At 42.1% G+C, this 25790-nt stretch overlaps 1 protein-coding gene across 17 annotated transcripts in view; it reads right to left on the reverse strand.

Annotated features, from left to right (window-relative positions):
* Positions 1-7105: 7105 nt before the first annotated feature.
* LOC117588880 (hemicentin-2) overlaps positions 7106-25790 on the reverse strand; it is an 83590-nt gene continuing 64905 nt past the window's right edge. For 2 of the 17 annotated variants that reach the window (XM_034280389.1, XM_034280390.1), the window contains exons 8-29: positions 25602-25678; positions 24731-24829; positions 24512-24671; positions 24338-24449; positions 22369-22550; positions 22129-22304; positions 21934-22065; positions 21761-21876; positions 20830-21214; positions 20484-20613; positions 20323-20418; positions 20106-20264; positions 19960-20042; positions 19157-19343; positions 18819-18848; positions 17897-18037; positions 16925-16958; positions 15235-16100; positions 14542-15093; positions 13413-13507; positions 10655-12412; positions 8090-10226 (exon numbers count right to left, since the gene is read on the reverse strand). In XM_034280389.1, the coding sequence (XP_034136280.1) occupies positions 9054-10226; positions 10655-12412; positions 13413-13507; positions 14542-15093; positions 15235-16100; positions 16925-16958; positions 17897-18037; positions 18819-18848; positions 19157-19343; positions 19960-20042; positions 20106-20264; positions 20323-20418; positions 20484-20613; positions 20830-21214; positions 21761-21876; positions 21934-22065; positions 22129-22304; positions 22369-22550; positions 24338-24449; positions 24512-24671; positions 24731-24829; positions 25602-25678 (6743 nt within the window). In that variant the 3' untranslated portion in view covers positions 8090-9053. Of the gene's footprint in view, positions 7430-7602; positions 7646-7931; positions 8016-8089; positions 10227-10654; positions 12413-13412; positions 13508-14541; positions 15094-15234; positions 16101-16924; positions 16959-17896; positions 18038-18597; positions 18610-18818; positions 18849-19156; positions 19344-19959; positions 20043-20105; positions 20265-20322; positions 20419-20483; positions 20614-20829; positions 21877-21933; positions 22066-22128; positions 22305-22368; positions 22551-24337; positions 24450-24511; positions 24672-24730; positions 24830-25601; positions 25679-25790 lie in introns of those variants that run through there. The other 15 variants (XM_034280406.1, XM_034280391.1, XM_034280393.1 and 12 more) reach the window with 15 other exon arrangements.

Here is a 25790-nt window from a genome sequence, read left to right on the forward strand (position 1 = left end):
TGGCCACAGTGCAAACCGAATAGCCCGGGACCTGCTTCCAGTACGGACAACCGCAGTGACTGGTGCTACGAGTGGCCCTGCGGTGATTGTAACGCCAAACACAGTTGGCCATATAATTGCAATTGCCAGTTTGCTGGATTCCAGACCGATGCGAAGCTTCGGCTCATGCTCATGCTCCTGCTTAGCTTGTCATTTGCAGTTAAAAGCGGTGGGATATACGAGTAGAATGGGGATGGAATCAGTTTTTAGAGGAAACAAAATAATACACACCCTGTCTCAGTCTACAGAAGTTAAGGATAGATGTTGTTGTGATATAATATCATCAAATTATTCAAGTTGTCGCAAGTTTTGCTGAACTCGCTAACAAATTCGAGATGCCAGAGGCAGTCCCCGTTGTCCGAAAGCCACAAAACAACTGTCGAAAAAGCTTTGAAGGCCGTTGAAGGAAACCCAGCCAACATAAATAAATAATTGTAAGCTACTTAGCGGAGAGTCTGGGGCCTTATCTGCCGGCAAATGCCACAAGTTCCTGGCTGTAGTTCCTGAAAAGCCGCTTAAGCGTTAAAGGAAAATGGATTCAAGACCAGAAACAGTTTTGGCCATTATGGTTTATGGTAACGGGTTGTTATGTCGTTCCATCTATCGAATTTACGACTTGTAGACGACTTTTGTTCTCTGTCTCTTTGTTCTCACTTTTTTTGTGGCTATGCTGATTAACAACTTAGTTTCACATTTTAAATTAAACGTAAAAAGTGCTCTTTACTGAAAAACAAATAAATTTGAAAGAGATTTCGGTTTTCCCATTTCACAAATTTTGCATGCAAAGTGCGAGGGGGGGAAATCTGTGTCTGACCGCAACAGAAATCGCGCCGTAGATGGCAGATTTTACCCAAATGATGAAAAGATTGTAAATGCAGATTACGGGGTTGGCAGTGAATGAATTATTTTAAATAAGAATATATCTGTTTTTAATTGTTTTTTTCCGCTTGTGCAGAGGACACGGGGACGAAAAATGTGACAGAGCAGCCGGAAATTAAATAAAATGTATATAAAAAAGGTCATGAAATTTAATAGAATGCCTCGCCTCGTGTAGTCCACTATGTAATTGATTGAAGTGGATTTTATGCAAAATTTACAAGAATTAAATCTCAAGCATCCATTGAACTGTATTATTCAAATTACAAAACGCCATCTCGTACATTCTATTTCGCCAAAGTGGTCTACTCTTCGGAGATGGGGGTAAATTAAGCCGTAAATCAAGTGCAACACTTTCAGCGCTTCCTTCCGCATGGAAGAAGCGACCGAAAAACACTTTGAGGGAAACAAAACCGGGCGGCAGCGTGATTTATTTGCTTATTAATTTCCGTTTTACTGGCACACCATAACCGCAGCCCATTCACAAGGAATTAAATACTGCCGGAATCGGAGCTGGGGCCGAAGGCGGAGAGGAGAGTCTATTCATTTACATAATCTTTAGCTAAATGCTGTACACTGGGTACTTAAAGTCCCATCTAAATTGTAGGCTAAAAACATATACTAACCAGTGCTTTCAGAGGTCTGCTTCAAGACATACTCCTAATGGATCGCTCTCCCTTTAAGCTTTAATTTTCATAATTAAAACAATCAGAACTTCAATCCCCAAGGCTAGCTCCATCCCCCAATCGATTTTTCTACATACTTACTTAACCATTGACCATCCCTCTCCATTCTTTAAACTTTAATAGAATAACGATAGTAATTGAATTACTCTCATCCGTTTTTCTGTGTCCATTAATATTTTGCTTTAATTTAAGCAGTTGCATTCCATCAAACTCAACTCTCTTCATCAAGAACATCTCTTGGGCAATCGATAAAACCACAAATGATGGGGTCAACACCTCCAGTGCAACGAATACCAATCCAATCCCATGTTCAATGCTCGTATAATCCCACTTTTTTTGCCTCTAGGCCCCCTGTGTGGCTGTGTCTAGCCTTTAGTGTTCCGTCTGCCGTGACCATCAATTAAATTCATTGCCAAACAAATATTGTACAAAGGAATTATAAAAGCAGGCGTATGTCGGCAGAGACACATGTCCCACAGTGGATCCGTGTGTTCCCGACAGATGTACACGAGAACGAAGTACTCAACTCCTGCTCGAACCCAGGGAACCCAGAGATGGACCAGCGAGAGGTTCCTTTTTTTGTTTCTTCTTGTTTTGGTATGTTCCGACTGCCAAAACCAACATACAAGCCAAAAGAGATGCCAGCATTGTGTTGATTGAATGTGCAACTGTCCGTCTGTCTGTCCGTTCTGTTCTGTTCCGTACTCCTTCCCATTATTGGGGAGATAGTCCGTGTCCATCCCAGGACATCCACATCCCTTTGCTGTTTTTGCCACGTAACAGGCGTCGTTGTAGAAAAAACGATACAATTTGCGCCGACATTCAGTAAACAAAGGCTGCCCAAATATCTGTGTGTGGGTGGCGGTGGGGAGGACCGAAAGGGGACTCCAATTAAAGTTTTTATACTGTTTCCGGACTGCACTAATGCTTGAACAAGCATGTCCCCAAGCTGCAGTTCCTCCCACGCAGTCATTTTGTTAATTTTTTCGCATGTTTCTCTCAATACTCAGAGAGCTGAGAGTGTTGGTTGGTCTGTTCGATGGTAATTGTAATTGAAAGTTGTTGCTTTTGTCTGACAAGCCCATGGGCAGTCTTAATTTCGCTTGGAAAACATTGAACAATATTGCAGCTTTGTCTGGAGACATGTTTTTGCATATTGTTTGAAAATAAATCGTGCAAAAATAGCAAAATAAACACTGACAGCATCAGTAGAGTGGAGGAGCATTGAGAAGATGTGTAGCAGTGCAGTGCAGAGGAAATGCACTCATAAGATATACTAAATAAATGAAATGCATGAAAGTAGACAGCAAACGCTTTCCACTTCATTTCCCAGAGTCAACATAATAGAGGAAATTCGCTGAAAGCTTTCAAACGAGAGAGAAAAGCATCATCAACCCGTAGAACGAATAATTTCCTGTTTAATTCTCTCAACAGAATGAAATGCAGCAAATAATTTATAAGGCAGCAGCAGCATCAGCACACACACAGAAAATTGGCTAAAATATTTTTGCATACGGGCCATTCAATTTTTTGTTCGTTTTTTATTGTTGTTTGCTATATAATTAAAAGTGTGCACTTAATGTGTGCAGGGGATGATGTGGGATTTCACCTGGCTGCTGATTCCTAATTGCGCAAAATAATATAAATTCCTTTTTGACTTTTCAAAACAATCAACGTGCCGTTGAGCTCTATTTCTATGGGAAGTTGAATTTTTGGCACAGAACTCGTCCTGCAACTGCTTCAACTCCCATCATCCATACTGAAGTGGATACTAAATAAAATATCAGTTCAAACTCGCATCTATCTAGCCTTCTATGCATTATCTACTGCCCATCTCCGTAGGCTTCTTTTTTCATTGAAATTCTAAAGGGCTTTTCAAACAAATTCCCATTTAAATAACGCCTTTTACCCCTAAAGTGCATTAGGATAGAAATTTGATAAAAAGTGCCTGTAAATTGTTATTGTGTAATTGTGGGAAAAAAGTTGTGTAGAGCAAAAGTTTTGGAAACATAATACCCGTAAATTCTTTGTCGAATGCCTAAAAACTTGACAGGCAGTGATGGAAGTACAGATAAAAGATCTTAGTGGCTATTTTACGGTTTAAATACTTTGTGGCTGGAAACTTGAAATAATGCAACGAACGACATAAAACAAGAAAATACGCCCAAAAATCTGCAGGCGACTCAAGGGGATTTTATGCTGCCATCAAAGCCATCCCTCAGTAAACCTTTTATCAGCAGGCAGTAGGGAAACTTTTCTGTGTTATTTTCGTGTTTTTTCCGCCCGTTGGAAAATCCTTCATAGATAAAGCGGCATTTTGCACTTGCTGATCAAGAGGGGGGAGGGCAAAGGGAGCTCTGCGAAAGCACGCAGCAAAAGTTTATACAATTTTTATTACATTGCTTTTTATTTTGTGGAAAATCTGGGAAATCAAGAAAGCCAAGCCCATATGCAAAGCACTCGCTGACAAGTTAAGTGGTCTCTGAGCAAAGAATGGCTTCGGGAAGAGGCCCCAAAATACACCATCGCATATGGTACGTACATGTAGTACGTGGAAGTACTCCGCCCCGCACTCGGCTTGACATTATTTTGATTGTCAATAAATTTGACTTGGATTTAGCCTGTCTGCGGTTGAGCTCTCTCTCTCCTAGTTGGCATCCCCTTTAAATATTTTAACCTTTCGAAAACAATGAAGTTTCTTCAGCACTATGATTGTTTTATTTATATTTAATGCCCAAGCGCATCTTTGACTTTTATGAATAATTCAATTGGCATATTGTGGATGCTATGCGTGACATGAAGGACATAAAGGACGTGAATATGCCCCAGATCACAGACAATTAATCAATTATGCAGCCACGTCCAAGCCACGAAAACAAATCAAAGCCAACGAAATACAATGTTTTGGGGGGAATTTTCCTTTTCCTCCCGTCTGACAGCTGACAAGATGACAAATTTCGGACCGTGAAAGTTGTGCCTGATTGGCACCAGAAACCAATCGTTTTTCTCTCTTCTCTTCTGGCATGTAAATTATGTCCAAGATACGAGTATTTGGTTCTTTTGATTGCCAACCAGAAAAAAAAACCTAATTGACTGGCTTTAAAATTAATTTTTTGGCTGTGTGAACCTTGAACTGAACCTTCCAAATGGCAACGTATATTCCATGCTGTTTTTCTTGGTTTTTGGGTTTGGGGGAATGTTTGTACGTGATTGGAATGGCAAATGTTATGAAGAATAAGGAAAAATTGCTTACGAATGCCGCTGACAGCTTGTATAATGTAACAGAAAAGACTGAAATGAAACGGAAAAGTAATATTGCTCAAGTGTTAAGTAAAGCAAGAATATTGTTGCGGTTACCGAATAAACGTTTGAGGGAATTCTACTTGGCAAGTTACTTTTATAATAATTATACTTGATATTAGGATAAAGAAATAGGGACCCTCTTTAGCAATTTTGTTTCCCATTCAAGGCCATGGTTATAAGTAAATTACAATGCTAATTGGCGCTTGGTTAGAACTATTGTCTCTTATCTGGTAGCAGACAACAAACAAACATAACTGACATTCTTGCCTTTTTTAATTAAGAAACATTTGCTCGTCAATGCACATTAAGAGCCGCTCTACTGGAAAAATCTTAATTAAACACTTGACTTTTGGATGGTTGCTTGGTGTGGGCTTGACTTGCTTTGTTGTTTCAGATGGAAAGCGTCGGCAACTATGGCAACTATTTGCGGAGAGGAGGTTTTCAATTCACAAAGTTGTCGCATGACTTGCGCAAAAGTTTTACTCCCCAGAATGTTTGAGTATGTGGGAGGTGGGAGGTGGGTGATGGGAAAAACTGCAAAACAGTTTTCCACATATGACGATGACGATGACGATGATGATGATGGAGGGGTTGAATGGCAGTCCAAGATGGTGGCACTTAACGGCAACACATGGGGCTTCAGTCGTTGCTTGAATTAAATTTTATATTCCTTTTAACTTCGCGTTCTACTTAGTCAAAGGCGAAAGCCAAAAGCCCGCAGAACCAACTTTTGCCAACTTATTAAAGCAACGTTATTATACATGGACATATGTACTCCAATGTGTGTATGTATACGTGGGTGCACTCGTGTGTGTGGTTGTGGGTGTGCGAGTATGTGTGTCTATCTAGCAATTGAGGAAAAGTTCCGTCATTAACATAAACTTTTGTCAAAGCACACAATTTTCCAGTGGCACACCGAAAAGGACCGCGTCAAGAGGAGTGGCAGACGAAGGGAAATCCCTTCCCTGATCTTGAGGTGATGCATTCCTAGATTATGTAGGGACTGCTTTCAGGAACCCATAAGTTAAGATCGCCAAAATGGAGCAGATGTCCTTGCACACCCTTGACATATACTTCTGGTAACAAATTACTTACCCATTTATCATTCAAATTTACTGGCAATAATCTATCGACTGTCAAAATTGAATATCTACCAATGCAAGCATGGCGGAGCATTGGCAAAGGTGCAATATATTGCATTTTGGGTGCTGTGTGCACACACTCGCAGGGTTGTATGTGTGCCAGCAACGGAAATGAGGTCGCTGCAACGAAGGAGCAATTCTGCAGGAAACAGTCCCCCAATTCAGTTACTCTGCGCGGAAATGAAACACGCTTGTGGACCGTAGGGAGCTGCAGGTACAAATTTTAGTTGAATTTCAATCTACAGCCAATTTGGGTTCCGTGCCCTAGTTGAGAGAAAAATAGATCACATTTTTGTACGTTTTACAATTTATTTATTTACTTTACTTTTCACATAATTTAATTAATGTTTATGGGGTTTTTTATGTATACTCGAGTCTAAGTTGTTTATTTCAATTTAATTACACTTTTTATTTGGTTGCTCTTTCTATGCGTAAATCCATATCTTTGCTTCGTTTTCGCATCTCAAAGTAAATGCTGCATTTACTTGCACAATAGAATTATGTTTTTATTTATGTTCATAGTGTGAATAATAAATTATATATTTAATTAATTACAATAAATTGCATAACAAATATGAGCGCCTCTTCCATAGTTTCGCTCATTGCTCATTGGTTCAAAATATATTCGAATCTTCGAATTTCTATTCGATATTTTTACAAAATTATAAATTTCAATTTGATTGGTGAATATATTTTTATGTTCGTTTTTATATACTTATGTATGAGCTTTAATTTTGGTATGATTTGTATTTTCAAAATGTGTGTCGTTCCCATATGCAACAAAAATATTGAAATTTCCGTTAAAAAATTAAAATTTTATTGCAACGTCAACGTTACTTCCGAATACACTTTTATCTGATTTTTATCTGATTATTTATGTGTAGTATATATTTGTATTACTATTGTTTTTATGCAGCTAAGTACATTACATTATCTGATGATATATTTATAAATTTGACTGTGACAAATGTTTTTCTAATTGTTCTGCTTCTCTATCCTATTTTATAGCAATGACATGACTGTGTTATTCGCTTTACTAGTTTAAGAAATTCGTTATTCGTTTTGTTTTTTACTTTAACCATTTTCTTAGTACTTTGAACCCCATTTGAAAAGCTCATTTGATCAGAAAAATTAACATCAAAGTAATTTATAAGGTTAGAACGAAACCCTTGCTACAAAGTATAGAAAAATGCACTGCTGAGCGGAAGAGGATTGCGCGTCGCTTCTCTCCGGCTTCTACTTGAGCTCCTCCAGAGCTCCCGTCTTCTTGTTCTTCTTGACTTGGGCATACAGGGAGGCCGCCTTGTAGTTGATGGGCCCATAGTGTTGACTCTCGAGATCAGCATAGATGAATTCATCATCGAACCTGGCGGCATTCAGTGGCTGTTTTTGTTTTGTTTTTTGATTGATTGATAAGCAGACACATTACTTCTTTAGACATTTTCTAATGGCTTTCATAGCTGGGCTCTGGGTCATGCGCGCGGAGCTCATTGGTTAGGTGGCAGCTTCTCTCATGCACTTTGAATAATCTATTTTAACGCCTGTCGTTCTTTTTAATTGCTGGGATTAATCTTTAAGCTTTCAGTAAACAAATGGTAGCTGCAGGGGGGACAGAGAATTAGAGAGGTTATGTGTCAGTAAAGATACACAATTCTGGGAGGATCGGTATCGCTTTTTGGAGTTCGGATCGGATGTTGAAAGATTTCAAAAGCAGAAAACCATATACAAAGACAGCGGGTGCGACAGTTGAAAGTTGATTGATTTATGATAATTATAACAAAGATTATTGAACGAAACAAAAGAATTTACCTTTTTTTCTATGTGACATATAACATTTAGCTCAGTTTTCAATTTTAAATATTTTTTTGTTTTGAATTGTTTTTTGTTTGATTTGAAATTTGAAACAAATAATAATTTAGTATATATAGGTATTGCTGCTTTTGTAAGGATCCTCAAAGTCAGACACATGCTATAAGAAATTACAATTTGTTTTAATTTAGGAGACATTGTGATGGCTTTTTTTTGTATATTTCGTAAAGGCAGTGGAAGTGGGAGAATAAGCCGCAGCCCAAGAGACTTTTCAAGTTGCTTTGGTTTTAAATTATTGCCATAATAATAATTAGTTTAAACTAAAACTAGAAAGTACCTTAAATTGAGGGACTCCCTTTGGGGTTTTTAGATAAACTAAATGGAAAAACGTATACCCTTATTTATGTATTTTGTATGCCCAACACATACATTAGCTACACATCTGCATTTGTTTGCATTTATTATTAAAGTATCTTACACACATGACTATCAAACTTAACACACACAGTCTGATTTTCCTAGAGTACTAGAGTACCTAATTAACTTATCTAATTCATGTTTTGCTTATGCTAATAGTGTTAAACGATTGATGTACATACATGCCGATGGTTAGCGCCAACTAAATAAATGCATTTTTGGTTGTGTGATTCGATTCGATTCGATTCGCTTCGATTCGGTTAGTTTTGTTAGACGTAAGTGCATTGCATTTTGTAATTGTATTTGTGTATTTGCATTTCATTGGTATTTGCTTTTGCTTCTGCTATTGAGAATAATAAATATTAACTCTAATGATATTTATGTCGGAATGTTAATGTGTAACTATCTATTTACACTAGCAATTAGTGCGAGTCTTTGAAGACTAAACCCTTTTTCGTTCTTTACTCCTATTTGTGAGTATCATGTTATATTTATACGACCAATGGATGATTCATTTCGGGATTATGGGCACAGGAAATGTTGGAAATATTCCTTTGATGCTTACTGTTTCATTTCTAACTTACTCAACTTACTATATTTCACTTTTTGCGGTTTGCTTAGCTTACATAAATGTTGCAGTATTTGGAACTTACAATCTAATTGAATTTTACACTCCCTCCCATTTGGATCTATTTCGTTCATATAATAGTTAATACCTTGTATGCGTCGCGTAGGCCTGTTTCTTCTTTGTTCTTTGGTGAATTTCGAAATGTTTCGCTTCCTAAATGTGAACTTCACGATAGCTTTGGGTCATAAAGTATTTCAGAGCACCTGCAGTGGCATTGGCAATCGCCGATTCCTGATTTGAGCTACGAACTGGCGTATTGGTCGGTGCTGTTGTTGTCTTCAGACTATCGTTATCATTGTCCACCATGTACTCCTCCTCGCAGAAGCTATAGCCCAGATCTTCGTCTTCCTCCACCATCTCTGGTGCCGATGTGGAAGGTTGTGTGGATAATTCGATTGCCTCCTCCGTGGTGGTGGTGGGCTCCTTCTTATGTGGGTAGCTTGACCGCGGAAACATATAGTCTGGATGCGTTTTAGTTAGAAGCTCTAATGCCTCTAATGAGGCGGCGGGATTTAGTTGTTCAGTTGCACCAGAGGGTGGCTGATGTGGCTGCTGCACCAACGGACATGCCTTCGACTCTTCTACATTTGCATCCTCTGCTGTGGCAGCTGCCATGGCTGGAGATGGTGAAATTGGCTTAAAGGCATGCCGCTCATTCAGAGCCAATGGACGATACATCAGGGAGGAGCCCAAATCCTGCTCCAGCTGCTCCCTCTCACGCTGCTGACGCTGCAGTTGCTGTCGCAGCTGTTGCAGCCTGCCGTTGGCCGTCTGGTTGCTCTGAAAATGGAAGGTGTGGTGCTTACGCAGTGGCAGACGTATTGGCCGTCGCACCACCAGACAGTCGTAGGCCCCGCCATCCGCCAGGGGCCGCTTTGCCGGATTCAGCGGCGGTACATATCTCAAATTCTCGACGGTGGTGAAGGAACCCAATCGGGATGCCTGCAGCAACAATTCATTTGGCATTAGCAATTGTTCTTGATGTTCTCCACTGGCACTGGCATTCCCGATCTTGATGTGGCTAATGCTCGCGTTGCTGTTGCCAATTTGCTGTTGGCATGCTGCTGACGTTGTTGCTGATTCAACTGTCGCAGATTTGGTGGGGCAGCTATCACCGTGGGCATTAGGGGCTTCTGTATGTTGGCTGTGGGTAACAGAGGAGTCGACATCATAGTCGGCATACCCATCGTACTGCCACTGACGCCGTTTGATATGTGCGTAGGGGTCGCTGATGGTTTGCCGTCGTAGTTTCTTGTTCCCGAGGCAGCCGCCGCTGTTGTTCCGTTTATTGGCTAGAAATGGATTAGTGGCCAGCGTTTTGTTGGTCTATGGTTAGTCGAGGTACGAGTTGAATCATGCAACAACATTAGTGGTGGCACAGTTGTGTGGCGTGTTGTGAGTGCGGCAGGCAGTGTGATTGTTTTCGGTGTGTATCCCACAGACAGATACAAAAGCAAAACATAAAGCAAAACATGAAAGTAAATTTAAAAGAAAAATAATACAAAATTAGGAATCATCATTTTGGGTAGAACTTTAAGGTGGAATTTATACGAATTTCCCGAGTTTCGTTGTTGAATTAGAATGTTGAAAAATGTAAAGTACAATTGAAGTAAATTTTCATTTTTTGATCAGTTTTCGGTAACCAAAATTAAATGCAAAATCTCAACCAAATGACATCTTAAAACAGGAAATTCTCTGAGAAAATGAACCAAAATAATGTTTAGCTATGGCTTAAAGAGCCATGCCATACGCACCTCGTGAGCATTGTACTGGGTTGGTGGCGCCCCTGTTTTACATTTGCCTCTTCCGGTGGCATTGAGACTGCTGGCCACTGAGAGCGTGGAGGCCGAGTGTGTCGGATGGTGGCCCAGTTGGAACTGTTCGAAGTCTTCGGGCGTCGTGATTTCATTGGCCATGGCCTGCTGATTGTGCTGATTGTTGTGCTGGAGGCGGGGATAGCGGAGGGAGGCAGCAGTGCCGCTGGTGCCGCTGCTGTACAGCGATGTGCAGGATGAGAGCGTTGTCGGATCCGCAGCGAGGGCCACGCCATGACTGTTGGACGAGGCGGACTCGTAGGACGAGTGCACATGAGTTGGGGAGTCTGCATGCATCAATCCCGCACACTGTCCCTCCATATTTATGTAGACAGTCTTCCGACACAGTCCGCCAGATGCGCCGGCATTTGCGCCAGCCACTGCCCCTGATTTGTGGGCGGCCTTTGATGGGCGATGGTGGGGGTGCTGCTGCTGCTGGGACAAGCCCGATGGCAGTTGCGACTCGTAGGAGCTGTTCGAGATGCCCGAATCGCTGCGGTAAATGCTCAGGCGTTCGGGCTCCATTAGCTGGAACTCGGCGCCACTTCCTCCACCTCCTGGATCATTTTTTTGCTGGTGATGGCGATGGTGATGTTTTTTCTTTTGCTGAACGACAGCAGTTACCCCACCACCCGCTCCACCTGCTCCTGCACCAGAGTGCGTGTGCAGCTGCACAGTGGCCAGATTTGGATTTGGATTGGTGTGGAGGCTGCTGCTGCCGCCGCCCATGTCCATGTCCATGTCCATGTCCCTGGCCGCATCATGGCCATTGCACTTCTCCACTACATTCTCGTAGACGGGCGGATCATAGAGGCGCATGGGCTTGCCACCGGAGTCAATATCGCTATGGCTATTGCCAGCAAAGGAATGATGTCTCTTGCACTTTGACGCCATCGCTGGGTCCATGGCCGAGGTGGGGGACGTGGTCGTGCCCAGTGGAGTGCTAATATTCCCATTGTACCCTGCCGGCTTCTTGATCTTTCCACAGCCTCCGGGGAACTTTAGCGAGTAAAACTTTTTGTCCATGTCCCCGGCAACTCCCTTGCCCTTCTTGCCCCGCTGCATGCTCCCGTGCAGCTCCTCCCCCCCTGCATCGTACTTGCGGAAGTTGCTGGCCGCCAGAAAGGGATTCGTATTGAGCAGCGCCGTGCTGGCAACGGGCGGTGGTGGTGGTGCCGGGATGCGCTCCACCACCGCATAGGTGGGCTGATAGTCGTGTTCGATGGCATTCAGCAGCTGCACATTCGACGAGGAGTTGGTGCTGAACTTTTGATGCTGCTGCTGAGTCGGTGCTGTGGGTAATTGTTGCTTCTGTTGGAGCTGTTGATGCTGCTGATGCTGCTGGTAGTATTCGGTGTAGCTCTTGGGGAAGCAGTTGCTCAAATTATATTGCACTTGATGCGTGCCCGAGTCCAGTCCCTGGCTATGTGGGGCTGTCAGGTGGTGCATGGTATTGTATTGTTGTCCAGCTTTCTGGTGCTGATAGTGCTGCTGCTGCTGCTGCTGCTGCTGCTGCTGTTGTTGCAGGTCGCAGTAATGTTGCTGCTGGTGTGGATGAGGATGTTGCAGAGTCTGGTGATGTTGCTGCTGCTGCTGGCTGTTCGACGGCTGACTGATACTTCCATTGAGTCTCTTGGGTCGTGGAGCGACGCGCACCACATTTGTGTTGTTATTAAAATTTGTGGGGGTAGTAGAGAACTGTCATATGAAGGAGGCATGCGGCGTGTTGTTGTTTTTGTTGTTAGTCGGAGCAGAGCGGAGCAAAGCGAGCGATGGTGGAAAAAAAAACATTTGGATTAGTTTTGCGGTTAGTTTTTTATATGGTTTATGGTTTATAGTTTATATTATTAGTCAGTTGGAAAAGCTAGGCAAGCTAAGCAATTTTTGGGTCGTGTTTTAGCAAATCTTTGGGGAGGAAATTTTCTTTTATTTTTATTGTTTGGTGTGTCACTAGCGAACAACATTGATGGTTCAAGGGGGGGTGGTGGGAGTGTTTAAAATTAGAAGAAAATTATACATAACTATTTTACTCAGTTACTTAATTGTACGCTTATTTTACCCACAAAAGTACAAGGAAATAATAGAAAATACTTAAAATCTAATCATAAACTTTAAACATTATATAAATATTTATGTTAAATATTCAGCAAATAATTGAAAAACCAAAGGCTAAGAAATACTGGTCGGCACTTACAAAAAATAAGTATAGATATGAATTTATTTGCCCTTATTTGAGATGTAACAAAAAAATGCACTTGGAAATGAGCTGTATGAAAAATGAAGCAGAAACAACGTCAAACAATGTCCAGAGACATAATGTTTTCTACGAATATCTCTATATATATTTTAGGCCAGCAACAGTACAGATTTTTGGATAGTTTTCTAGCAAAGAATTACACACGTTTCCCGCAATGCAAAGACACTTAAAACGGGAAACCAAATCAAATCAAATCATAAGAGATAAGATTTACATCGATCGACAAAAGGCAGTATTTATATGTATAGAGAAAGCTTGGGCATAGTAATTGTATATGATGTATAAGGTTTTTGTTTTGTTTTTTTTTTAGCTTGATTAAATAGTGTTTTTTGAGTGCGCTTCTCGAGTGACAAGTGTGGTTGTGTGTATGAGTGTGAGAGAGCAATAACAATACTAGGGGATATGTAGTTAGGATAGCTGAAATATTCGTTATATCCGTACCTTGTTAGGTGCCGTTTGCAGACCATGAAACGGTAGATTCTCATACTCGCCAGGTTCCGTCAATGGTTCCCCCAGTGAAGACGACTTGTCGTGTACTAAATAATTTTGGGGCACACGACGGGTACGGATCGGTTGATTTTTTTTGTTGCGATTTGTGTTTTTTTTTGTGTCCATTTTTTGGTTTTGGTTGTTTTTTTTTTCGATTGGAAGCAAATGAGATAAAAAATAAATCAAATTATTAGAAAGAAATGGAAGGAGAAATAAATTGTTTTAAATATAAATAAGTAAACAATAAACTAGAGGCTAAAAAACCGTTTCAATCAAATTAATTGAATTCTTTTTTTTAACTTTTAATTTAAACTAATCTAAAGACCTAGTGTTGCCCTAGTACATCAGTTTTTTCTTGATTTATTTGGGGTTAAACCATGCTTAAATATAAACGAAGCATGCAACATCGAGGGTGCATAGCAAAACTGAAAATTAAAAAAATAAACATTTAATTATACAACAGCTTTTGTTGGCTTGTGCTGTCCTGGTTTTGAATTCGTTTCTTACTTGTCGGTCGTGTGGCGTTATATGAGCATCTCGGCATTCGATTCGTTATAGTAAATTACTTACGCAAAAGATTTTACAAAAATAAATTAGAGTACACACAGAGGAGCATTTATAGAGTTTGAAATGAGTTTTTCTTTCTGATGATATCAAATAATATTTAATAACAAAATCAGAAAAGGTAGCTTGCTTTTTCGTGACATGAAATCTCATTTTGCTTGGTCGAATTTGAAAGTCTATTCACACAGATGCGTCGTTCCATTTCGAGCAAGTCACTTTTTATCAATAAGCTTACACAAAACAGAGTCATGTTGGAGCATATTGCAGAAACATGAAGTCAAAATAAAGCAGCAAGCTGCTCGAAATTAAGTTTCAAACAACAACAAAAGTGTAGAAGAAACGTGTAATAAAATGTAAATGGTTCATGGACAAAAAGGCTGCCAGGAAGCACGAGTGATGGGTTTGAATGAGGATGAGTATGAGAGTTTGAGATGAGATATAGTACTTATGGATGTATGAATGGTAATAGTGACTTGCGACATGTATCTATGTGTATGTATGTTGTATGTATTCTTACTTTGGACGTGTTCGACCTTGTTGTGGGGGGAGGAGACCAATATGCTTCGTTTGGCCATTGGTGGCAGGGTGTTGGCGTTGCAGGTGCCCTGCTCCGTGCTGGAACTGACTCTGATTGGAATTCCGCTGAACGGACTGCCTTTCGACAGTGCCCTCTGTGGGTGGCCAAGGGTTTGGCCTCGGCCTGGGCCTGGTGGTGGCCTCAGTGGCAATGTGGGTGGCGGTGGTCGCGGCGGTGGCGTTCGACCACTCCGACCCTGTGGTGATGTTGCTGTCTGTTGCTGCAGGAGCGATGAGGTCGCCGGCACGCCAGCGACGACTTGTTGTAATGAAGAATGGGCTCCCAGTGTGGGAATAACTTCTGTTCCTGTTGTTTTGGTTGTTGTTGCTTTCCCCTGATCGGTTTCCTTGTCTAATGAAGGCGCTTGAAATGTCACAGAGGCACGTGATGGGACACTGCTGGAAGGACTTTTCACTGGTGTCGTTTCGCCTGCTTGTGTGTTTGTGGTGGTTTCATTAGTGGCTGACTTAGCGGGCGTCTTTTTATATGTGACTAATGGTACATGTGATTTTATGTGCGTGTTTTTTGTATGGAGGCAAGGCAACGTAATATGAAATGTAAAAAAATCAAGCAAAAGGAAATCAAAAATCAAAATCATAATTCAAAAATGGAAAGGTAACAAAAATACTCTACCACTGCCACTGCAACGTATTCCCTTGAGCCTATGCTGTGCTCCGAATGGGGAGGCGGAGGCGGAGGCGGAGGCGGAGGAGTTGCTTTCGTTATGGCCACCACGTCCACGCCAAAAGGTCTGCAACAGGCCTACATGGCTACGCTGGCTATCCCGAGTGCCATCGTCCGATGACTTCTTAGTCCGCTTAAAGACAAATGCCAGAATACGCTCCACTTTGCTGGCATTCGCACAGGGCGAGGAGGCTGTAGCTGCTGCTTCTGCTGATGCAGCTGTTAGATTCTGCAGGCAGGCAGCTCCCTCTGGAGTCGTCACTGCCTCATCTGTTGATGGTAAATGTTCCGCTTCAGTCTTCAATCTCGTCTGTGGCCCCAGAGTGTGGCTGTTGCCCGTTCCGGCTTCCGCAACCACCGTCACCTCAGTTAGCTGTGTGCTGTTGGAGTTAGTCTGGCTCTGGTTCAACACGGCACTCAATTGTGCCGACAACTGACTTGCATTCGCCACATTCACATGCACACTCGCATTCCCATTCCCATTCCCACTCGTATTTGTATTTGGATGGGGCTTCAGTGTCATTCGATTCACAGCCAGATTCTCCTTGGTATCGCTGCTCACGTGAAGCATTACACCCGGACGAAGTGGCCAGCGTGGTGGGGACTTTGGTGCATTGCCATTGAAGCGCGTGACAGGTGGGGGTGTGGATAAGATCTCATTGTTATTCTCGGTTTCGGTCACTGCCAATATTGGCTGGCCCTGCTGCTGCCTATGATTCGCCGGCGATAGGGTGGCTGGCAATAAACTAGTCGACGTATCCTCTATAGGCAGTGCCTCGCCCACTTTTGGCATCACTGGCTGATACGACAGCACACTGACGACGATGATGATCATTCATTGCAGGTGCAGGCAGTGTGTTTGTGTGTGTTTTTTGAGTGTTTTTCGATTAAGAATAAGGCAAGCGTTTGGGCAAATGTGTTCAAGTTACAAATACAATATTAAATTTGTTCACACAGTGCACACAATTTGCAAATTTAAAAGTGTACCGAAGCAAGCGTATTATTTGTTGGAACGAAACATAAAAAAAAAGAAATGTAAAATGTTTAAAAATATGGCAATGGCACATACAAAGCATGCAAGTACTTAATAAAATTATTAAAAAAATAAATCAACATTTATAGAAAGCTATAGTCGATATTCCGACTGGGATTGTACACTTTGAAAATACCTATGAATGTGATTGGAATATTACAAGTATTAACAACAATCTTTGGTGGTTCTGGAAGATAATTTCTAGGTAAATAATTTTAGAAAAAAAAGAAAGCCTTATGGCTGATCTTGGCTAGCTTTGAGAAGGGTTTTTAACGATTTTCCATTATGATTTCAATCGGACTTTAGCTGCTAAGGCAATCAAAAAGTATGCACAGCAAAGGGTGTGATTCTGAGCTCTTTCGGATACTGTTCCAGATTTCCAGAATAATTATTATTAATAATATTTCGCTTGCAGTTTGTAGCAACTTGATTTAATAAAGTCCCTAAGCTCTCAGCAATTTGCAAATTAAAATGCTTAAATTAATATGCACAAAATCTGTTAGCTACATCAAAATAGTTTCAATTAATTGCATTTACGATTAGTTATACATTTTCAAAAACTACACAAATGGAATATGAATACAAAGAGATTAATTATGCACTTACCTTTGGCTGGCGCTTATGGATACTTCCGTGTGATCTTTAGATGTGTACGAGTTTGTGGGCGTGTTCAGAGTGTGTTTGTGTACGCATTTCATGCACATGTCATGGATATTTTGTTAGCGATTAAAACAGCGTGTAAAGTTGAACAGCAAAGCAGTGGCACACACACAAATTAGATGTACATTCATCGAGAGACGGACATCAAGCGATAGATAATATTTTATGCATATGTGGCAGGCAGTTCGCAGTTTTGTTTATTTGTTTGTTCATATGGTTGTTAATTAGTTGTAGATGGGTTGATTGTATTTGTATTGGTGGTTGTTGTTAAGTTCGAAATAATGTTGATTTTTAGCATGTTTTTGTGTGTGTATTTGCGTTTGATGTTTGCATTTGTTGAAGAATTCAAAAGATGCAATCGAACCCGATGGGACACAATTTTTACGATTTGCAAATAAAAGAGAGAAAAAAAAGTGGTCATCGTAATTAAATATTCTCGTTAAAAAAAACAAACTCTCCTAGTCGCTTAAAGAATTTAATTGGAATTTAATTTTGAAATATATTTGTTATTCCTATGTCTGGGTTGTTCTCATGCAAGCTGGAGCCAATTCTCAGGTTTTTTGTTAGTCATTTGTTGGATCAAAAGCACATGCAAGAGGCAAGACAAGAAGCGCAGCTCATGCTTGGGGATAAACGGTAACAAAAATAAACTCAAAACTAGAAGCAGATTAACATAAATAATTTACAAAGTAAACCATAAATTATTGTTTATTTCGGGAATATGTTCAATGTTTTTCGAGTTGGCCTTAACATATAAATATTCTTGAATCTTTTTTCTGTTGCCTAAAACTATGCGATTTGTCGTAGAGCAATTTGTCCATTAAAGCAAAACGATTTCTTCTTAGCGTATTTATGTACAAATATTTGTATGCATATTTTGTTGTTCTTTGGCTTAGCCAAAGAGTGCTCGGTACTCACATTTATCTTGGCGCCGGCGACGACGGCAGACGCATATGATTATGCAGCAAATGATAATGACGGCCAGCAGCAGTCCCAAAATGGCTGCAACCAGTATGATGAGTGTCGTCTTCTCCCAACGCTGCCACCAGGCCAATTGTTCTGTTTTTGAGGAATAGTAAAGAGCACATATACATATATTATATATTTACGATTGCAATCAGTGGTAGTGGAAACGGAAAGCTCTAAAGGACAACTTAGAGTGAATGGCAATGGGGGGGCAATAGGGGGAGAGAAAAGTAATTTATAAACACATGCAAATTTCTCAAGAGTGACATTCGGGATTCAAGTCTGTCTCGCAGTCTCAGTTGCATCCACTTCCTGCACAGACAGGACAAGTCAGACTCTGCCATCCGCCTCTTACATTTATCATCTTGTCACACGGCTTTTCCTTTGAGTACCCAACCCACTCTCTGTCCCCTGCCCATCCACATGTGCGCCATGACAACATGTGCTTTAGTTGTCTTTCATTGTCTTCTATATCGCCCATAACTCAGATGATTATCAACCGAACAAATGAATAAGTCTGTGACCATGTATCCCCCATTCCCATTTTCAATCCCTTACAAAGCCCGCCAGCCAACAGTTGGCGATGCGACAGATTAATGGGGCACACTCTCTACAAATCAAAATTAAATGGTTTTCAGTATGAATTTACTTACTCTTTGGGCGCACTATTTCGATAGAAAGCATTCAGTTAGTGTTTAGCATGAAGGAGGGATTTCACACAAATTTTGGGAGTTATCAAAAAAAGCATAAGCAAAGAGAGTTTTTAGTAACATTTTGGCATACATTTAGGGTCCATTAATGCCTAATTATGTATGAATGGATGGAGGTTTGTATATTCAACAAATAACACAAGGATCTTTGCCTCGGCATTTACCTCGCCACCAAATAAAAAGCGCTGAACCAGCTGTCAAGATAATAAATAAACAAAAAATAATGCAACTTTTGCTGTAGAAACTTTACAAATATTTAATGCCGACGGAAATATTTTTGAAATGAAAATGAATTTGTGTTTTAGCAGTAGAAACTGTGGTTGGGTTTTTGCTCCAAAAGGAGACAATTATTGATTGAGTCTTAGTGGAAAAGATTATTGTTAAGGGGCTTGAGAATATGTTTAAAAATGTAGCTATAGTTTATAGAAATATTCGTCTGATTTTGGTGTTTGAGCGCAGCGACATGGCAGTAAGAATGAAGGTAACAATGAATATTACTTACCAGCAACTTCGATTTCACAGAATGCACCCGATCCAACAGTATTATTGGCCACACACCTGTAGGTCCTGGCAATGGCATAGTCCTCCTGCAGCACATAGAAACTCTTGTCCGCGAATGCTTTCTCATCGCCACTGCCCAAATATTCCACAGTTTCATTCTCCGCCTTGATTGACCAAGAAAAATCAGCCTGAAATTGAGTGCAAGAGAGTGCAAAAGGAAAACGTAACATTCATTGTAGTTGTACGTTGCTGTATGATTTTAATCAAATCTGTGCAAACATGAACTTTGCATCGTTATTCCCCCATTTAATCGATGGCTGGTCGGATTATTGAATTTTCATGCTGTCGCACGTTGAATAATTTCCAATCAAATAATTTCAACCTCACCTCCGACCTGTGTGTGTGCATACTTTCACGTACTCTCTCTCTCTGCGGTTCTTGGCTTATACGAGATTGCGTGGGGCTATAAATTTCAGTGTTTTTCCTCTCCTCCCCTTATATTGCTCCTTCGTTTATTCTCGTACTTCTTAAATTGCCGCCGTGTGGCACTGCCAGCACTCCAGTTACGGCGGCGGCGTTGCAAATGCAATTTCAGAGTTTCAGGCAAAAGGAGAGCCAATCCAGGCGCAAGTGCAAATAATTTCGAGCAGAAATTCTGCTCTGATTTATGCGGCGCACACGGTTAAATGCGAATTTTAAAATGTTTGCCACTGAGCCCCGCGAGCTGGCAGTAAACTTTGACAGTTAACCGAACCGCAAATAGTTTTATAATATTATGAGAAAAAGTCAGGAGAGAATGCATACCTCCACGGGGTTTCCGAATGCTGTGCAAATCAGTGTATCCTGATCGTCGATTTCACGGCGCTCGATTTCACAGCGTGGCTTGACTAAGCAAAGTAAAATATAACCTTTAAATAAATGGTTAAATATTATATTTATTTTATATTTACACTGCACTTCGATGACTGTTTCGGCGGTGCTCTTGCCATGTTTGTTGAAGGCCAGACAGGTGTAGGTGCCATTGTCGTTGCGTTGCATGGGAGTATTGATGATCAAAGCGCTGCCTCTGGTTATTATTTTGTCCTTGAAGCGCCACTCATAAGAGGGTTCTAAGAGTAACACATAAAGTTAGTTTTAAACTTTCAAATCCCCTTAATAAATACCAACCTGGATTGCCATATGATTTGCATATAACCCGTCCCGGAATGGTATCTTCCTGCACATAGACAGTCGTATTTGCCACAGTTGTATTGATGGGCGCATCTATCATGTTACATGGGAATTATTGTTAAAATAAATTCACTTTGTTGTGCTCTACTGTGACTCACATTCAATGCCCAAATAGGTGCCACTCTTGATGCCAGGCCCCACGGAATTGCCCGTTGAGACGCACGTGTAGTTGGCATTATCTGCCGAGATATCGAATTTCGAATTTGGCCAATTCGACATGTTAAAGTGCTGCAAATCGATTAGAGAAACACACACACACACACACACACAAAAGAGAATGCTATCAATTTTCAACAGATACAATTTGATGTGGTAAGGGATATATATGAGCACAAAACTGCGATTGAAACCAACAAAATGTGGAACATTAATTGGTATTATATTTCGCAGAGTGGATGCAAGTGCAAAGTGGATGTTCAATCAGCGGATATTTCGAGCACTCACCAACACTGATAGCATGCTCTCAAAGTCACCGGTTGCGGGTGAGGCATCCATATACTTCTCCTTGATAAAGTAGCGGGTATCGTTCTTCTCGATGGTGGTGCCATCCTTCTGCCAGGATATCTCACAGCGTGGCACGCACTCGATGCGACAGGTTAGATTCGCATTGCGGGTGGAATGCAGCACACCCGTATACTGTGGCAGGTTCTTGATGAAAAATGGCGGTGCATGCACCTCCAAATTGACTGTGGCCATTACGCCCTTGCCGCCCTCGTTGTACGCATAGCAGGAATAGTTGGTGCGGCTGTCCAGGCCAACTGGCTCCACCGTCCAGTCCTTGGTGACAATGTCCTGCAGCGGACCGCGACCGCCGCGCAGCCAACGATATCTGTTGGGTTGCAGAACCATTTGAGCGACAAACGTAAATTTGCCCATTTTGCGGTAGAGTGCATAGGACGAGGACGAGGACGTGGATGACGTGGATGACGTGGACATGGATGATGTCGATTGTTGTCGTGCACCCGTGTACAGGGTCAAGATTTGCGATTGTGGCGTGTAGGTGGTGAGCGTGAGTAGTGTACAAAGGGAATGATTCAAATGTAAATCAATTAGAGCGTGAGTTTCTTTAATTTCATGGACTGCGGGTCGGGATACGGATGAGGATGCGATGCTGCTTGTTAATGCACTTGATAATGATGATGATGATGCTGGCTGCAGCTGCAACTGCTGCAACTCTTGATGCTTTTGCAACAGCAGCGCCTCAAAGGCCATGTCAGCCTCGTGGGGCGACAGTGCTTGGACGGTGTGGTAGGCGATTAGTGGTGTTGGATTATGTGGTGTTGATTTGCTAGTGAATTTCTGTTTGCTGTTGGCTTGTGGTAGTTGTTCTTGTGGTTTTGGTTTTGGTTGTGGTTGTGTTTGTGGTGCTACAAACCTATTCGATTCCGGATAACCCGGATCGTCCACAGAGCACGAGAAGATGACGCTCTTCTTTTTCACAGCAATCGGAGGGAAGTGGGTCAGCGTGGCAGGTCCGGGCTCATAGTGTACCTAAGAGAGAGATTGATATAAGCAAGAGATTAAGAGAGAGAGAGAGAGATTACCCACCATTAGCTCCTTCTCTTCGCTGCGTGGACCCCAGCCAGCAGCATTGAAGCCCTCGCAGGAGTAATTGTAGAAAAAGCCACGTCCAATGCTCTCCAACAGCAGCTTGCTGGGATCAATATGGCAGAGATCCTCCTTTAAAAGAGACACACAATAAACTAGTAATAAATTCAGAGTGGACAATGGACTGGCACTTACTCGAGTCTCCTCGCAGTCGGGCAGCTCCTTGAGCAGCGTGGCATTGGCGTACCAGCGCACCTTGGTGAGCACCGAAGGATTAGCCTCTAAGATATTGCAAAAGAGGGTGACATTCGACTCATCGCTCTCCTTGACAGGTCCCTCGGGTATCATTAGCACCTCCACAAGGGGCACATCTATTAAAGGAAACTTTCCTTAGGATTACTGTTCTCTTTGTGTAGATTTTGGGGCTGCACTTACACTGCACATCCAGATCAATTTGCTGCTCCGATATGCCTTTGCCAATCGCATTCGACAGCTGACAAGAGTAGTTGCCAACATCCTCCTTATCGGTGGACTTGATGACCAGCGCCACATTCTCCGAATTACCACCCTGATAGTGCTCCGTATCATTGACATTGACAATGTCGCCATTGCGATACCTGGAGATGGGAAAACAAAAACAAAACTTAATTGGGAAAACGTTCTGTGTTGGAGTCCTCTTTAAATCCTGAAAAATCACCATTTAAATTAAGTTTTCTGCGAACTCCCACTCTCTTGAATGCTGGCAAATTCTTTTCACTTTCCGCTCACATGAAAAACAAACATGAAAGCCTCTCAAATGCACACACAAACGGCGCGGGCCGAGGCTGTAAATGAAATATATGCCCCCATCTGTGGGCTGTGTGGGCGGACTCTGCGCCGCGTCACTCTATTCATTTACTGTGTAATTTCTCAGTTGCAAAATTACATGTGGTGGAGCCACTTGCCCCACAGATGACGACGACGGCGATGAGTGTGTTTAGGGCAGTGTTGGCAGGCAGCAGCAGTACCCCACCAGGACCATCCTCATTCATCATAAACGCGACTCGGCTCACCCATCACCCATCACCCATCAGCCATCAACCCTGGCTCTCTGGCCCAGTCCGCACTTCGCTCTCACTAATTAGAAGCGTGTGTTTTTCTGACAGTTTTGTGCTCTAGATATTTTGCTCACCCAAAGTGGAAGAGGTCGACCCCACGGACAGAGAGGGCAACGCACATCTTTCGAGTTTCAGATTTGACAAATTCAATATGCAAAACGCATATAATCATCATATGCATCGCACATTCATCGTATTTCAAACTGTGGCTGTGTAGGTGTGTTCTCTGCGCGTATGCAGAATTCCAGTCGCGCAATCTCGCATCTCGAATGTCACCAAAAATTGCAATTTGCGTGCCATCAAATGAAGTGATGCGCTGCTGCCAAAGCGAAAATATGTCTGGAATTTTGTCGACAAAATTCACAGAGCGGTGCAGTCGAAAGCGAGGCTCGTTAGCCTTGTATCCTGGTCACAAAAGCTTACTTAACCCGCGAGGAGTTGTATTTTGGGTGCGGAATGTTGTTGCCAGCTGCTGAGTTTTGCTGATTATTGGGATTTAATCTTTGTGGCGCTGCAGGGGTACGAGGAGGGTTCAACCAACATCTTGTTTAGTTTGAAGCATCTGCCCAAAAACTGTTTGGTTGAGTGTGCATCGAGGGCAGAGGACCTGGTCAGCCTCTGCAGGATTCGATCTAAATTCACATTACGCATTTTCTCGTTTCTGATGTTCAGCTGCTGAACGCAATGCTCGCTGGGGGGAATACAGAGGGAGTGCTCTGCTGGCTGCTACACCGTGCCGTGCGGTGTCTAAACAGAATGCGGTTTCCCATCGCATCGCTCCCCACCGCACCTTAGCCCTGGCGGTGTCCAACTCCCCCGCAGCACGGGAATCGCTTTTGTATTTGTTTTTAATTAGATTTTTGTTTACTGTGGAAATTGTAGTTAAATTGAGTCCTGGCTACAGCCATTGCTGCGTTCTTCCATTCCTCCATTCCCTGCCCCCGCAACGCTGTCAGAGTCAGAGATTGGCAACCCTTTGAATGTCCCCTGAATGTATCTTACACCTAGGTCAGACACATGTAAGGCGCGTCAGGTGCTGCCTTGGGGCGCACTCAGCACACACACGAGACACAGACACACACACACACACACACACACAAACTCGGCTTTAAACAGAGTCAGAGAAGGAGACTTCATCTCAGTCTGTTTGTTGGCTCAATTTCATCTCTCTGACTCAAATGTAAGTATTTGCTGAGGGACTTGAAATTAATTTCAATTTCTTTGCATTTCATTTCCAAGTCGCACGCTCGTAAGACACGCTCCTTGGGCAGGATAAATGATAATAAGATATTTGCTCGTTTGCTTACCACACGACTTGGGTTAAAGATGCAGGATTGGCGAAGTATTCACAATTCAGGAGCACAATTTCGCTGGTATTTGTGACCATTTCCGGTGGACTGACCTTGACCACGGGCGGATCTGTTGGGGAAGCACAAAAATGTAGCTTAAAGATTTGCATAATTAATATTTCTGCCACTTACACAACACTTCCAATGTTTTGGTCGATGATATTGGTTTCTCCCTGTTGATTTGTAGCACAATGTTCTCAGCCTCGCACTTGAAGACGCGATCATTCTCAAAGCGAGTGGCATTAAAGACGAGCTCCGATTGTGTGTGATAGGTGCCATCCTCCTTCTCAAACTGCAATTGTAAACTGTGATCAAAGATTGCTCAGAGCCTGACTAAAGATATTCACTTACCGCTTTGGTGCGTATCTCCGTTAAATCATTCTCCTCGGGACTTATGGTAGATGTTGCATTGTACCAGGTGAGGTTAACAGCCGGCCGTGCACCGTAAATCTATGAAAGGAATTTGCAAAAACAATTCACAACTTGTCGACATCTGCCCATTTAGACCGCCCCTCGATGTACCATGTATGTCATTATATTTCCATTAAACAAGAAGTGCATGTAATCGCTCAACCCCTGCTGGGATTGGCTATGCCAAGGAGCAGGCAAAAAGCGATTGCATAAAATTCCATTAAAACATAATACGCAATCAATAAACAATTTTGTATAATTTTGCAGCGACAACAAGCCGCTGCACTCTCTGGGTTCACTATTTCCTACAAAATTGCTCGACTCCTTCGATGAAATGCAACGAAAAATGCTTACACTTGAACGAAGGTGGAGTAGCAGCAGGAGGAGTACAACGAAATCATGTTAAATCGCGGAAGTCCTTACGAGGCCTGTGACAATGCCTTGTCGAAGGTAAAAGGCACACATGCCAGGACACCAGGACACCAGGACACTAGAATGCCAGAATGGTAGCTGCCGGGTGTGGGTGGGTGTTCTGCTCCAGTTAAGGCCAGTGAACAGGCCCCAGTAGACATGGCTGCCATATGAAAAATCGTAGAATAATTGGCAGCTAATTGTTATCAATTACGTGCATGCACAAGCAATGCCAACACGCTGAACAAAGAGCGGGGCAGCTTTACACAAAGACAGCTGGCACTCGACATTGCCAAAAAAATCCTATTTAGAAATTAGAGTGTGGAAATTCTCTTTTCCCTGCGGTTTTCTTTATAATAAGAGTCCCTTTTTAATCCCTCATGTATTTCCCAATACTCACGTCACATTGTAGCACCACTTTGCTGCCCTGAACCGTATGGTGTTCCACTCCCTTGATGAGTATGCTCTTTGGCGGCACTGTTGGAGTAAGAGAGAGTAAAATTCAAAGTTACTTTAGCTTCAAAATTGCTTCAAATGTCTGCCATTGTAATTGGCTTTTGTCGGTATGTACTTCCGGTGCAAGGAATTC

This window comes from Drosophila guanche, unplaced genomic scaffold (genome assembly GCF_900245975.1).
Source record: "Drosophila guanche unplaced genomic scaffold, DGUA_6, whole genome shotgun sequence".
Taxonomy (NCBI): domain Eukaryota; kingdom Metazoa; phylum Arthropoda; class Insecta; order Diptera; family Drosophilidae; genus Drosophila; species Drosophila guanche.